At 34.1% G+C, this 16826-nt stretch overlaps 1 protein-coding gene across 6 annotated transcripts in view; it reads left to right on the plus strand.

Annotated features, from left to right (window-relative positions):
- Positions 1–2413: 2413 nt before the first annotated feature.
- The window catches only part of LOC101498807 (rho GTPase-activating protein REN1), a 34645-nt gene continuing 20232 nt past the window's right edge, over positions 2414–16826 (plus strand). For 2 of the 6 annotated variants that reach the window (XM_012712950.3, XM_012712951.3), the window contains exons 1-8: positions 2415–2651; positions 2762–2815; positions 2992–3084; positions 4472–4508; positions 5079–5155; positions 5791–5861; positions 5978–6056; positions 6724–6868. In XM_012712950.3, coding sequence (XP_012568404.1) covers positions 2786–2815; positions 2992–3084; positions 4472–4508; positions 5079–5155; positions 5791–5861; positions 5978–6056; positions 6724–6868 — 532 coding nt within the window. In that variant the 5' untranslated portion in view covers positions 2415–2651; positions 2762–2785. Of the gene's footprint in view, positions 2652–2761; positions 2816–2991; positions 3085–4471; positions 4509–5078; positions 5156–5790; positions 5862–5977; positions 6057–6723; positions 6869–16826 lie in introns of all 6 variants that reach the window. The other 4 variants (XM_004490374.4, XM_012712949.3, XM_012712953.3 and 1 more) reach the window with 3 other exon arrangements.

Below are 16826 nucleotides of genomic sequence, written 5' to 3' on the forward strand. Positions count from 1 at the left end.
CCTCAGCAAAACACCTAAGACCTTGCTCTCTTGATGGGGATAGAGAGAACCAGAGAGTTTTCTCCTTTAGGGTTTTGAAACTGAATAGTCTTGTTGTGTTTGCCTTGGGGACCATTACCCCTATATATAACTATTATTGGTTATATCCCAAATTGCAGTATTTCCAATTCAGCCCCTCATTAAATTAGAAACTGCCTGGTATCTACACTATTAATTTTCATAACTATTATGCTCTTTAGCCATAAAATATTATATATTATTTGACCCCTAGTCTATTGGCTAATTATATAATGACCCCAACACACTTTATTAATTAATTACATATGTGACCTATAAATCTTACATATATTAAATGTGTATACATATACTTTGTAGAGAAAAAAAATTGCCCCTAAAAATTTGGGACTCTGTGCAACTGCACTTCTCGCACACCCTTAAGATTCCCTTTGTGTACACCTTCATCTTCCTTCTCATTACTTTTTCTTTTTCATAACAAAACATTCTCTCCTCACGTTACGTTGGAGTTATTAATGATAGATAATTTTAAAGTTATAAGATAATTGATTAATAGAAGTTAAAAACAAATCAATAAGTAAAAACTGATTAGTCAATTAGGGATAACCGATTAATATGTGTAAAAACAAATCATATTAGATGAAGATTTAAGTAATATTAGTTTGATAATAATCATTTAGATTAAAAGTGTTAAAATTAGTAGATGATTAATAAAAATTAGTTTTGGTAATGATTAATTATTTATTTAGCAATTAATAGTAATTAGTAAAGTGATAAGATGAAACGGTGCTAATTATTATAGGTTAACAATAATACCATTTAGTTAATAAATTAAAGTATTAGAATAATAATGAAAATATGATAATAAGGTGAAGGTTATGATGTATCTATGATGCATGTTTTATCTATTCATGGTAAAGTTAATTTGTTATAGCGTACTAGACATGGGTTATGTACTTTTTAACACATATTGTTGATAAACTAATATGTTATGGTGTTATGTATAATTGATGATTGATGATGAATATGAAACTCGTGAATTGTGTGTTGCATTTATATAATAAGAGGGTTTGAAATGTGATATGATAAGAGTTCAACGATCGATCATCTATAGGAAGTTTTATGTAAACATGAAATATATACCACCGACATTGTCCACTATAGATATTGAGTTACCCCGACTAAACATCTCTTATTTATTGGATAGTACGTGACTTCTCTAGTCATATAATTGATGATAATGTTGTATTGCATCTTATATGTTAATTGCATTGGTTGAATCATTAAGCTATAAGTGATCTATATTTGTTGTTGTGATATTAGATGTTGAAATTGTTTGATTTGATAATATGATTTAAATAATAAGAGCTTAAATTTACTTCAATGATAATAATGGATTGATAAATAAATAAAATAAAGGTTATATCTTGTTTGACAATTTGTGATGCTGATCATTTTCTTTATATGTTTGAATTGTGATTTTCAGTCAAAAGTTAAAGACTTAATACCTTTATATTCTAGTTACATTATACTTTGACCAAATGATATAAATTTGAAGATGTTTTTGTCATTAAAATTTGTAAATGTTTAGACCGATATTATCTACAAATGAGATGTTTTGTACAATGTTTATCAAATAAATGAAATTTTTATTTTTTTAATCAAATTTTTACTATTTTAATGTTATTTATGCAAGTACAGACATTATCACAACAACTATCTAATTTTTTTTAATGATGTTATTATACATAAATTTAAAAAAGGATAACGTCCAACACATTTTTGAACTCAAAGGCCAATCTATTATAATTTAAAAAAAATAAAAAATAATATAATACAATTAAATAACTTAAACAATTACATATTATATTTTGAGTATATAGTAATTTGTTAATAAAATTGATTTGTATACGTATTTAAATTCAAAACTACTCAATTAAGTTTCCATTTTAAGAAAAAGCATAACGAACTAAGTAAGAAGTTACATATCTTGTTTTTTTTTTTTTAATGTTTTCCAAATATGCACTAATAGAAGAAGTAATCATACAAACACAAATATGAAATATGAAATAATAGCAATCATATTTAAACAAAATCCAAAACTACACCTCAAACCTTTGAACTTTTTTATAAATGGACAAAAAAATCTCTTATAATTAAAAGAATAATTAATTAAAATTATAGTTCTACCTTTAAAAGTGAAGTCCAACTTAATTTTTTGGTATAAATATTCGATTTTATTTTTTTAGGTATAATCCGATTTTACTTTCATACCTTATAATTTTTTATGACTGAATACCTATTATAAAAAAAGTTACGAAAATAGATCACGTAATTACATTTTTCTATTTTCTATATCTTTGTGTGATGTAAAATAATAATGTCTTGCTCTTACGTACTTTCCCTCCATCAACGACGGGTTCGGTTTATATAATAATAAGGTTGATGATGACGTGTACACCTTCATCTTTTTCCTCATTGCTCTTTCTTTTCCAAAAAACATTCACTTCTCACATTCGGATCACAGAGAGAAAGAGAGTGAAAGATAGAGATAGAGAGAGAAACACAAAACTCTCTCTCTTTTCCTTTCACTTTCTTTTTTCATCACTCTCCTTCATGCTTCATTTCTGACCAAGGTAATTATCTATTCTACAATGTTTTTCTTCATCTTTTATGATTGTTTATGCGTTTATCGTTATAATTGTTAAGCTGCATTGTCATTTTGATTTATGTGGATGCATTGTAGGGTTTTGAATTTGGGATCACAAACATGAATTACAAAAATGGTGAATTGGCTCAGGTAATTAATTTTATATTATTTTTCAAATTAATTTGGAGTTAGGGTATTGTGTTGTGGTGTACCTCTAAATGATGAATTAATTGTGAATACAGTATAGGTTTTGTTTTAACTTTTGTTTGTGTAAATTTTTGGGGGAAGGTTATAGAATTATGTGTTTGTTTGTTTTTTTTTTGTAGGGATTTAGTGATATTTCTATTCCCTCTCCTAAGCCTCAGCTTCAGCCTGCACCACCAGATCATCTTTGTTCTCATAGTAGAAATGGCAATAAGGTAAATTCATTGTCTATCATTTTAAAAATGGGATTCAAAATTGTGTGAATTTTTTTTTATAGAAAATATAAGTTAGTTAGAGTATAGGTAATTGGTTAGATGAGTTAGTTGTAACTCTTTTGTGAGTTAGTTAAGGTTTGTTAGCAAGTAGTTAGTAGTTAATCATTCATAAGTTCTATAAATAGAGCATGTATTAACTTTACATAATCTTTTCAATTAATTCAATATATTTTCTACATGAATTCTCAAGAGTATCGATATGCTTTCTATCTCGCTCATTGATATGATATTCCTCCCCTTGATAGATGGATTTGTAACTGTAAAATATGGTTTGTTATTAGTCACATGTAAAATATGCTTTAGGTATTTGTTGCTTTGTGATTGGAATTAGAAATCATATTTATTGTAAATATATATTATAAATACAGCTTTGTGTAGTCTCATTAGACACAAAAATTACTCAAATTACATGGTATGGGAGTGAGTTTACTTATAGATATTAAATTAAATGGACAACTGGGAACATAAAGCACAAAGTCCAGAGTTAGTGTGGGTAGGGGACTAGCTTGGCTAATTTCAATTGGCTTGGAAGCATAATTGTGACTGGATTTATCACTGTGGTCAAGTTTTGTGTTCATCGGTCACACTTAGCCCTTCAGGCTTCAATTCAGTTGTTTCCAGTTTGAACTTTGTATACATAAAATTTGATATGCATAATTGTTGAGATAATTGTCATTAATGTAACTGCTGATGTGATGTTTTGTTACTGCCATGTAACTTCTAAATAAATAATGAGAGGGGCAGAGATAGGAGGGTTTGTTTGGTTAAGGGTGGGGTGTGAGAGACTATGCTCTCTAATTCCTAGAGGTTGTGTAAGTTATTGACAATTATCATATATGAATTGTGACCAATTGAGAACATATATACCGATTTATCAATAATATGACACTATTCAATAGTTGAATTGGTGAAATCTAATAGCTATGAGAAAATTAAATGGAGTAACTATGACAATAGTTAGGAATGAAGTAAGTGGGCCGCCAACTACACACACACACACATATATATAGTGCAATTGTTCTTGAAATCTATAAATCATTGCCTAAGAATATCCTGGTTGAGTGTTTTGGTGTGATTTTGTGATGGGATCTTATGTTTCAAAGAGCCATATCATAATAAGAATCTAGCCCCAGCTATTGGTATTTGGTAAAGATATCAAGTGAGACACAACATATAGGCATGAGTCTAGCAGACTTCTTGAGGGAGCTGTAGGTAGATACTTTGATGTAAGCTTCATATGTTTTAGAGTGACCTTTTATGTGGAATTTATTTAATCCATGTTGCTTCCTTACTGCAGTTTGAATTCATGTGATATTATTTCTTGCAGGTTTTCAAGAGTGGGCCGCTTTTCATATCTTCCAAAGGTGTGTTTTACTCCTCTAGTTTTCACATTTGGTTTTTGGTTCAAAGGAACTATATATGGGTAAAAATGCTTCTAGTGTCGTTTTATACATAGAGTAAAATAGATAGTCTTTAAAGGTGTTGTCTCTCTCTCTCCATATTGCTTAGTTATTATCATGATTTATTTCCCAATTCAATTAGGATTAAGAGTCTTATATTATATTTTTATAAATGGGAATTAGTACTTAGTCTTTTGTATTTAGTTAGTATTAAATTATCATCACTAATATTACACCATCATCATATTTGAAGTCTGAATAACTTCGTTTCTTTTTATTTAATGTAAAACTCATAACTTCAACAACCATTTGTTGAATTTGTGTACCTTAGTCCAAATATCATAACCTTTGTAAATAGTAAAAATAAGTGAAAAAACATTCAGCTTTTTCATCGTCAAATTCTCCCCAAACATAATTGTAGTTTTTATTCTTCTATATATAATACTCAAATGCAGACCTAAAATTGAACTCTTGGCAAAATGGCTGATTTTGTGAATCAATTATTTATTACACTATATATTTCATGATGTGTAGGAATTGGATGGACATCCTGGAAGAAAAGGTGGTTTATTTTAACACAAACTTCACTTGTATTCTTCAGAAGTGATCCAGTAAGTGATTTTTTATATCATGTGGTTTGTCCATCTTTTCTGATGTGCTCCCTATACAGTGTAAGCAAATTAGAGTTTTAGAAAACCCTACCGAAGAAACAATGAAGTTGGTAATTAATTGAAAAAGTACATCTAGATGATCTTGAGGCTCACCCACATATATAATTCTTAAAGATTGAAACTTTATCTGTGACATAACTTTCTTCATTAAATCGTCACAATGAATATGTTGAATATATTTCTCATTATTAGATTTTGGAAACCAGATATTTTTATAATTATTTTACCAACTAGGAACAAAGATATCATGCTGTAGTTGTCCACATATGATAAGACATGATATAATTACGCAATAATTAACTTTATTGTTTGTGTTGTGGAACTTGGTTTATCAATTTTTTGGGATACGACACTTTATCCTTTTTAATGTACAATGATGTTTTTTTTTCCATGTCTATTTTATATTTAGAATTAGTTTGCTCATAGACTCTCCATATCTTTTATCGTAATTTCTTTTGGTTTGCAATGTATGAACAAAAGAATCCTTATTAAAATACACATTCATGCAATGTTTGTAGAGAGTGTGAATGTTGTACTTGCCTAAGTATATTTCTTAACAATTTTCTACTTTTCAGAATGCTGTTTCTCAGAAGGCAAATGAACTGAATTTGACTCTTGGTGGCATTGACCTCAACAATTCAGGCAGGTTGGCTTGTTTTTAACTAGAACTCATTATTGGCAGTTTGTTTCTCTTCATAATATCACTGTAGTAGTATTTGTGAATGTGAAGTTTCTTGACCTGTAACTTGTCAAATTTTTCAGTGTTTCTATCAAAGCAGATAAGAAACTTTTGACTGTACAATTTCCTGACGGTCGTGATGGACGAGTATTTACACTTAAGGTGCTTAAGTGCTTTACCTTTTCTCTAAATCTTGCACTTTTATTCAGTTGAAGCACATTTCAATTTTTTTTTGCTTTCTATTTTATGATAATTGTTGGTTTCTTCCCCTTCTCAAGATTTTTTGTTCTCTACCTTAATGATAAAGTATCAACTATATTCTGTTTTTTGGTTAGCTCGTACTTGTATTTTCTGTATTTGTAAATATTTTACTATCATAATTTTATTATCAGGGCATATTTATTCCCTATAGTTATAGTCTAGTGAATACTAACATTTGTGTACATCAGTCAATAATGTAAATGATGTTCGTATAATGATTATCAAGATATAATAATCAGTATAAATTTCTTTTAAGTTACTGGATTTCATTATTAATGCAATAATCATTATGTTTTGTGAGCTTTGTTGTGTTTGATATGCTCAGTGGTTTGACACATAATGAGATACTCCCTTCAATCCTTTTTATAAGAGACAGTTGGGTTAAAATTTGGTCAACAAAACTAGATGCATTTGGTCTAAATGGACCAGATACATCAAGTTTTGTTGACCAAATTTTAACCCAACTGTCTCTTATAAAAAGAACCAGAGGGAGTACAAGATAGAAGAAATGCAAGTACATAAATTGTTCCCTTTTGCTGATGTATCTCTGCGTTTGTTAATGCTACAGGCCGAAACTATTGAGGATTTATATGAATGGAAAACTGCACTTGAGAATGTTTTGGCACACGCACCGTGTGCTCCTAATGCAATGGGGCAAAATGGTATCTTTGGGAGTGATCAGGTTGATTCACTCGAAAATTATTTGGACCAGTGTACGCTCTTGCTACTCTTGTGCTTCATACATGTTAATTTCCTTCGAAGTTGGCAGTCTCCTTGTGTTCCTATAAATGTTACCCATGATATGTGTAAAACTTCTAAACATTTAATTGTCATCTTGCATATATATATATATGCATGTAATGTATGCATTTGTGTATGTATGTATGTGATAGAAACTGGTACAAACATAGAAATTTAATGGTAATAATTGACTTTTATTGATGATAGAATAAGATTACACAATGGGTTCCCAAGAAATTCGAGAGTCTTGGGTTTCTCCCTTCCAAGAATTTGAGATCTTGGTCTCTCCCAACCAATATCGATACCCAATTAATTGCCTCCCCACTTTTCCTATTAGTTTCCCTATCTATTCAATTATTCAATAACTACCTAAAAACATAACTGCTGCCTAATAACTGCCTAATAATGTAATATTTGCAGCATAATAAGTCTAACAGTATGCATATAGGTTCAAATATCTAATATTCATTTGTTGGTTTTATGATTTGATGGTTGATGTGAATATTATTGTTGAGACTTGAGCTTTTTCTTATTTCCATGTGTTGAGAGTTTCATTATTTCCTTTATGTAAATGTTCTTTTTCCTAATTTCCCTCTTTCCTTGTTTACATTTTCTTTTACACAATTAGTGAATTAGGAAAGTTTCTAGGCTATAATTAGCTGATTTAATCCTTGTAGTCGAGGAATTTAGTTTGTACTCTGTTGAATTTGTGATTTGTGTCTAAATCAGATTACACTCACCTCTATTTATAATTAGCAAGAAGATTAAATACGGTAGATGCTAATTGATATGATTTGAGAATTCAAATCCTAATCTATGATTTTTATCCTAATAATGATTAGCCAAATTTGATTCTTTGACTCTAACATCCCCCTCAAACTAAAGCTTACTAAGTTTCAAGCTTGTTACAACGGGTGGATTCTTTGACTCTATGGAGTCTCCAGATCTCATCATCGTTTGGGTCATCTAAATTTATATAAGTTGAGAAAAAATAGTTCCCAAGAAAAAATAGTTCCCAATCTCTCTCATCTGTAGATTTCAGAGTTTGAGTCATGTTAGCTTGGGAATCATGCTTGTTATACCTTTCTAAGTCACAATCATCACTAGGAAAATTCTCTTAATAATTTTACTCTAATGGTGGAGTCCAAGCCGCATTAGTTCGGTTTAGGTATTTTGTCACTTTCATTGACGATTTTTGGTTTTACCTTGACCTAGCAACCTTACTTCAATACTTGCTTACCAATCCATGTAATTTTTCATCGAGTTTCTCAGACGTTATTAATTGATTGCCAAAGAACAAAAGTGTAGGCAAAAGGTGAATGTCTATTTCTAAGACATCACGGGAAATACTCTCTTACAAACGGTGTTAGCAACCTATGGTTGAAGATATTGTGGCTCTAGAATCCAACTAGCAACCTATGGTTGAAGATATTGTGGCTCTAGAATCCAACTAGTCACATAGAAGTTCACTCAATTGTGGCTCTTGCACCATGTTGTTGTTCAAATCCAGAGATATTGTTGAAGTTTTGGGATTTTAGAGAAAAGGAGGAGAGAAAATAATAAGGGTTTGAATATTATTGATAATAGCTTTATGCTAACTTGATTACAAAAGACTCAATAATAATCTCTATTTATAGAGAAACATAGACTCAATCCTAAATCAGGAATAAATCATAATAATAATGAGATATTCTAAGATATCTCTATGATTATAAATTGATCATAAGAAATAACTCAAGATACTCTAATATTATATAAAAGATCTTATAAAATATTTTCTAATATTCTAACACTCCCCCTCAACTATGCTACAAGAAAACAATGTTTTGCTCCACAAAATAATTAAAAAGATGGAGAGGCAACTCAGGGATGCATGTGAAGTCGGAGAGAATTGCTATAAATATAGCCTAGCCAGATAGCCTGATTGATCATCAATCTGAGAGAATTCATGGCAAGCAATTGAACAAAGCAAGCTTCGTTCTTCTAAAAAACTGCATTTGGAAGCTTCAAACCAATAATAATGGAGACTCAAAATTTTTAAACTTGAATCTGCTTCAAAAAGAGAGAGGCGTGCTTCAAGGAGAGAAAGACAAGACCAGTGCATCTGGGACAAATGGTCAAGATAAAGTAAGTCATGAAAATAAAAGACACCGTTAGAATAACCATCAACGGAGGAAGAAGTCATCACTAATATGATTCATATGTTGGAAAAGGGAAACCACCAGAATGATCGTCGGTGGGAATAAAAGCCACTGATATAATCTATTAGTAGGAACTATATTGCATGACAAACACTAAAGAAGAAGCAGCGCGACTCTAATGAAATGAAGCCATGATCGATAAACAAAGCGAGAAAGCGCGTCCAAATCAGGAGAGATAACGACTGTTTGAACTAGGACACATATTTTCTGTTGAAAATATATTTATATTTATTACATATCATGTAAATAGGGATAATATCTCCCATATTTATTTTTGTATTTATTGCCTTGAGCCTATATAAAACAGACTCCGTTGTGTAGTTCAGACACACGGTTTCACCATGTCTCTCTCATTTTCTCTTATTCAACATGGTATCTAGAGCCTATTAAGAGAGACAACCCTATACCGTGATTACCCGGGACCCACTGTCCTTCGGTGAGATTTTTTTCGATAAACCGTGTCTCAATTCCGGTTTACCCTTTCTTTGTCGCTTGTCGTTCATTTTTTTTCTTCCAGAAAATCAGTCACTGTTCATCGCGCGATACTGTTCATCGAAAAAAAAAGAAAAAAAAAAAACCTCTTCCGCCACTGTTTCGCTGCTGGTTTTAGGTAACTACTTATTGATTATGGCTACTTATGAAGATTTTCTTCGGTGGAGAGAGTATTGTCAGAACTCGAGTTCCGCTGTTTCCGCCACACAAAGTGGTAATTCACCTGTTTGCATCTCACCTTCTCATAGCCCATGGATTCTCGATTCTGGTGCATCTGATCACATTACTGGTAATAAGACTCTTTTCTCCTCTCTCACAACATCTGGTTATTTACCTAGGATAGTCTCAGCCAATGGTTCCCAAACACAATCTCAAGGGATTGGCACTGTCCAAATCCTCCCTACTCTATTAGTTAAATATGTCCTTTATGTACCTGGATGCCCATTTAATTTAATTTCTATCAGTCGATTGACTCGTTCTCATGACTGTGTTGTCACATTTACTAATTGCAATGTTACTTTGCAAGACCGAATATCAGGACGACAAATTGGTGTCGGATGTGAGTCTAATGGTCTTTATTATCTCTCAAACCCATCAACAGCGTGCCCTACCACATATTCTCCTCTTACTATACATGCTCAGTTAGGTCATCCGAGTCTTCCCAAACTTCAACAATTAGTACCTAATCTAACCAAAATATCTAGCTTAAATTGTGAGTCGTGTCAATTAGGGAAACACACTCGTAGTCATTTCACTGATCGAGCTAATAAACGAGCTTCCTCCCCATTTGCTTTAGTTCACTCAGATGTTTGGGGTCCCTCTCGTACTATTTCCACACTTGAGTCTAGATATTTTGTTACCTTTATCGATGATTTTTCCCGTTGTACGTGGTTATTTTTAATGAAAAATAGGTCTGAATTATTTTCTATTTTTGAACAATTTTATAAGGAAATTAAAACTCAATTTGGTGTATCCATTCGCACTTTGTGCAGTGATAATGCCCGTGAATATTTGTCCCATCAATTTCAAAATTTTATGACCTCTAACGGCATTCTTCATCAAACATCTTGTGCTCATACACCTCAACAAAATGGGGTAGCCGAACGCAAAAATCGGCACCTTATTGAAACCACTCGTACTCTCCTTCTTCATGGTAATGTACCATCTCGCTTTTGGGGCGATGCTGTTCTAACGGCGTGCTATCTTATAAATCGCATGCCTTCGTCTGCTCTTGATAACAAAGTCCCTCACTCGATCCTCTTTCCTGGTACCCCTCTTCACTCACTTCCTCCTCGGGTCTTCGGATCTACATGTTTTGTCCACAATCTCACTCCTGGTCTTGACAAACTTTCAGCTCGATCATTAAAATGTGTCTTTCTGGGTTATCATCGGTCCCAAAAAGGTTATCGTTGTTATTCTCCTACTCTTCGACGATATCTCATATCGGCTGATGTCACATTTTTTGAGTCTGTTACATACTATGAGTCGCTTCCTGATCCTTTGTCTGCAACTATTCCTCTGGACCTACCAAAGTCTATTTCACCTTCTCTTTTACCATTAGAGCCTATTACGTATGCCCCACCTGAGACACCTCCTGTGGCCCCTCCCATTGTCCCACTTGAGACTCCTCTTGTTGATCCTCCAACTGTACAACCTCTTCAGACATATCGTCGTCGTCAACCACCATCGGTTGTACATGTCCCTACACCTGTTCTTGATACCGAGGTCATTCCAGACGCTCCTTCACCGCCACCTCCTTCTTTATCGGATCCGACCCTTGATATTCCTATTGCTATTCGTAAAGGTATACGTCCTACTCGTAACCCATCCCCTCATTACATTGGCTTGAGTTACCATCGTCTTTCTCCTTTGCATTATACTTGTTTGTCTTCCCTGTCTTCTGTTTCTATTCCTAAATCTCCAGGTGAAGCTTTATCTCACCCAGAGTGGAGACAAGCAATGATTGACGAGATGTGTGCACTTCAGAGTAGTGGTACATGGGAATTGGTTCCTTTACCGTCTGGAAAGTCTTTAGTAGGATGTCGTTGGCTTTATACGGTGAAAGTTGGTCTTGATGGTAAGATTGATCGTTTTAAAGCTCGTTTGGTAGCAAAAGGGTACACTCAAGTTTTTGGCCTCGATTACAATTATACTTTCTCCCCTGTGGCTAAGATGGCCTCTGTTAGACTACTCCTCTCTATTGCAGCCATCAGACATTGGTCTCTACATCAACTTGACATTAAAAATGCTTTTTTGTATGGTGACCTTGAAGAAGAAGTGTATATGGAGCAACCACCTGGGTTTGTTGCTCAGGGGAGTCCTCTACCATGGTTTGTCGACTTCAAAGGTCTCTCTATGGTCTTAAACAGTCTCCTCGAGCTTGGTTTGGTAGATTTAGCACAATAGTGCAACAATTTGGCATGATTCGAAGTGAAGCTGATCATTCTCTTTTTTATCGCCACTCAACCCAAGGGTGCATTTACTTGATTGTCTATGTAGATGATATTGTCATAACTGGTAGTGATCAACAGGGCATACTCCAATTGAAACAACATTTATCTCATCAGTTTCAAACTAAAGATCTTGGCAAGCTCCGCTACTTCTTGGGTATTGAGGTAGCCCAATCTAAGGACGGCTTAGTAATTTCACAAAGAAAATATGCTATGGATATTCTTGAAGAGACAGGTTTGTTGAATGCCAAACCGGTTGACACTCCTATGGATCCAAACGTCAAACTTCTACCTAATCATGGGGAGCCATTTTTAGATTCAGGGAGATACAGAAGATTGGTTGGTAAATTAAACTACCTCACAGTCACCCGTCCAGACATTTCTTTTGCAGTCAGTGTGGTAAGTCAATTCTTAAATTCTCCTTGTCAAGAACACTGGGATGCTGTGATACGAATCTTGAAATACATTAAAGGTGCTCCAGGAAAAGGTCTAATTTATGAAAACAGAGGACATACTCAGATAGTTGGTTATTCAGATGCCGATTGGGCAGGCTCACCCATTGATAGGCGATCCACTTCTGGGTATTGTGTACTTGTTGGAGGAAACTTAATATCTTGGAAGAGTAAGAAACAAAGTGTAGTTGCAAGATCTAGCGCTGAAGCTGAATACAGGGCTATGGCATTAGTGACTTGTGAGCTCATTTGGTTGAAACAGTTACTCAAAGAGCTTCAATTTGAAGAGGCAACACAAATGACATTAATATGTGATAATCAAGCAGCATTGCACATTGCCTCTAATCCAGTTTTTCATGAGAGGACCAAGCATATTGAGATAGATTGTCACTTTGTAAGGGAGAAGATCGAATCAGGCGACATCACCACTAGTTTTGTTAATTCCAATGATCAATTGGCAGATGTATTCACTAAGTCTCTGAGAGGTCCTCGAATCAGTTATATATGTAACAAGCTTGGTGCATATGATTTATATGCTCCAGCTTGAGGGGGAGTGTTGAAAATATATTTATATTTATTACATATCATGTAAATAGGGATAATATCTCCCATATTTATTTTTGTATTTATTGCCTTGAGCCTATATAAAACAGACTCCGTTGTGTAGTTCAGACACACGGTTTCACCATATGTCTCTCTCATTTTCTCTTATTCAACATTTTCATTGATCAAAATTCAAGCCAAGGCAAGACAAACCGAGAAAGGTCACATTGTAAACGATTGTCGAACCATATACCTTTGACCTCCTCTACAAGTGGACTTATCAATTGCATTAACCATATAGCCTTCAGGTATGGTATGACAACATCATAGTATTTTTGAAAGTGATCCTGAGATGAATCAACAACTGATATCAAAGCAGTTAAAGCTCCCTCTTGCACCATTTGATCCTGAGATGAATCAACAACTGATATCAAAGCAGTTAAAGCTCCCTCTTGCACCATTTGTTTACCATTCTGAAGAAGTACAGGCAGTTTGCAAACTATTCCATCCAAGTATGGTGTTAAAATATCATGTGTGCACTGAAGTTGAGCAAAGCTGAAGCAGCATGAGTCTCTACACGAGGATTCTGAAAATCATCCATCGCAGCAGCTAGGGCTGGAAACACCCCTGATGATATTGAACTTGAAAATATGGACCCAAATCAGTAGACAATTGCCCACCAATTGCATTAATAGCTGCCCACCTTACATGAGGATGCTGATCAGGAGATGAATTCAATACCATAGCCACCACTTGCTCCAAATTCTTTATCATGACCTTTGAGCATCCTTTAGCTATCTCAGCAAGTGCAATCAATGCAGTAAGACGTTTTTGCCACTCAGGTGCAGCCAAATATGCAAGTAATTGTTCAGAAGCAACAGGAACAATCGGATTTCCTCCCAGAGATATAGATAACCTATCCAAACATTCCTGTCCAACACTATAATTGCTAGTTTCACCAGCATCTTCATCCTCAATCTCCACAGTGTGCCAAGCTGAGCTGAAGCAGCATGAGTCTCTACACGAGGATTCTGAAAATCATCCATTGCAGCAGCTAGGGCTGGAAACACCCCCCGACGATATTGAACTTGCAAATATAGACCCAAATCAGTAGACAATTGCCCACCAATTGCATTAATAGCTGCCCACCTTACATGAGGATGCTGATCAGGAGATGAATTCAATACCATAGCCACCACTTGCTCCAAATTCTTTATCATGACCTTTGAGCATCCTTTAGCTATCTCAGCAAGTGCAATCAATGCAGTAAGACGTTTTTGCCACTCAGGTGCAGCCAAATATGCAAGTAATTGTTCAGAAGCAACAGGAACAATCGGATTTCCTCCCAGAGATATAGATAACCTATCCAAACATTCCTGTCCAACACTATAATTGCTAGTTTCACCAGCATCTTCATCCTCAATCTCCACAGTGTGCCAAGCTGGATCATCCTCAATATCCAAAAGCATTTTCATAAGAATTGCAAACAACCTGCTAGTAAACTGTGACATCTTCCTCGCCATACCAGGAGCACACTCCCTCGCTTCAACGAGAGTTATCACAAACTGCTCAAAGGGTTGTTTTTTCGCAACAGCCTTCAATGCCCCAGCCTCAATTAGTTTAAAGTGATAATCATTCAATCCCGAGTCGCCACAAAAAACATCAGAATAGAATCCATCTCCTCTTGTAGTACACAACCCAATGCAAATCTTGCATCCATACTCCGTCTCATGTGACTGGCCAAGAATGTGAGCACTAGAATGCCAAAGAGTGTCATGTCCTTCATCATCATCAAACCTAAAGATCTGAAGTTGAGAATCCTCTTCAAGAGGACGAGTCATATCCCAAAGAACACAATTAACCTTAGTAATAAGAGCATTATTGGCCAAATTCTTTGAGATTTCACGAGCAACGTCCAAATGAGTAGGTTACCATTTTTTTCCTTCCTTCACGTTTCCATCAGGAAGCAGTACCTTAATCAGATCTATATATGGGGAAAGCAGACAAATCTGCTGCTCCTCCTGAATCCATTCGAAGATACGGACGCGCTTAGAGATTGAGGCGGCTAGGTAGGGTTCATCCTTTGTGTGAACAACCATGGCGGCAGCGGCGGTGGATGAATACAAATAGAAACGAGCAGTGGCGGCGGAGGAAGATGAATAGAAATGCTTAGTATTATTTTTGAAGGAGCGAAGTCGAAGGTGGTTGTTTGCCGTAAAAGTCGCCGGAAACAGTGGCGGCGGCAGTAACGAACTGAACGGAAACGTAAACCAGTGTCGTTTGAGAAAAAAAATATCACGTTGGAAAAGAAAAACTATAATTATATTGCCTAACTGTTGGGAACTTAGAAGCGGAACAACAGCAAATTGTTCAAGGAGGATTGAAATAGGCTCTGATACCATGTTGAAGTTGTGGGATTTTAGAGAAAAGGAGGAGAGAAAATAATAAGGGTTTGAATATTATTGATAATAGCTTTATGCTAACTTGATTACAAAGACTCAATAATAATCTCTATTTATAGAGTAACATAGACTCAATCCTAAAGCAGGAATAAATCATAATAATAATGAGATATTCTAAGATATCTCTATGATTATAAATTGATCCTAGGAAATAACTCAAGATACTCTAATATAATATAAAAAATCTTATAAGATATTTTCTGTGTGAATTTTAAATTTTGGAGTTGGGAAAGACAATTTCTAGTGCTAAAGAGTGTGTTGGACTTTACTACTTGCAAGTTGAAGATTCCTCCAAAGAACTCAAAGCCAATTATTGTGCAGTGGTTTCTCCAAATAACGACGAGTCTGTAATGTTGTGGTACTATCGATTAGGTCACCAAAATCTCATGTACTTAGAGAAATGGTTTCCCTCATTATTCAGTAAAAACCTAATGAACTTTCAATGCCATGTTAGATATCTGAAGAAAGTAAAAGGCAAAATACTTTCATATTTTATTACTACAACTCTAAGTTGTTTATATAGAGAAAAAAATTACAATAGTAATACTGAGTAATAATGACAGAATCATAAAATAAAAATAAACATAATAATATAAAATAAAGGAGAATCAAATCTGATTTCTCTTGATTCTTCAACACCCCCCCTCAATTTGGTGCATAGATATTTGTCATGTCCAACTTGGATATAAGTCGCTCAAAATTGGGTCTTGCCAAACTTTTTGTCAAGATATTAGCAGTTTGCTGATTGGAAGTCACAAATAGGGATGGGAATAGGCTAGGCCGTCCGACAGGGGCCTATGGCCTGGCCTGACCTGCCCTGGCCTGTTTAATAAAAAGGTCAGGCTCAGGCTGTTTTTAAAGCCTATTTATGTAAATAGGTCAGACTCAGGCTTGTAAAAAAGCCTATTAGGCCTGACAGGCCGGCCTATATATATTTTATATGTATTGCACTCTATTTTTTCTTCTTCTAATTTCCATTGCACTCACTCCAACAAACATGTATGAAAACAACATATTTTTTATAAAAACCGATATTATTTATTTGTTACTTTATATTTTATAAAAATCAATACTATTTATTTGTTATCTTTATATATATTATTAGTATATAAATTTAGAAACCCTAATTGTTTATTATTACTGAATATGAGTTTGTTTGAGAGGTAATATTCCAAGTTGTTTGAGAGGATTTGTTTAGAGGTAATATTCTGAGTTGTTTGAGAGATAATAATAGGTGCATTTGTTTCAATACAAAATTTATTCTTTTAAACAAAAAACTATTTTTTAGGGTTTAAAAAGTATTTGTTTCATATTTTAAAAAAATTATTTT

Source organism: Cicer arietinum, chromosome 2 (assembly GCF_000331145.2).
Source record: "Cicer arietinum cultivar CDC Frontier isolate Library 1 chromosome 2, Cicar.CDCFrontier_v2.0, whole genome shotgun sequence".
Classification (NCBI taxonomy): Eukaryota; Viridiplantae; Streptophyta; class Magnoliopsida; order Fabales; family Fabaceae; genus Cicer; species Cicer arietinum.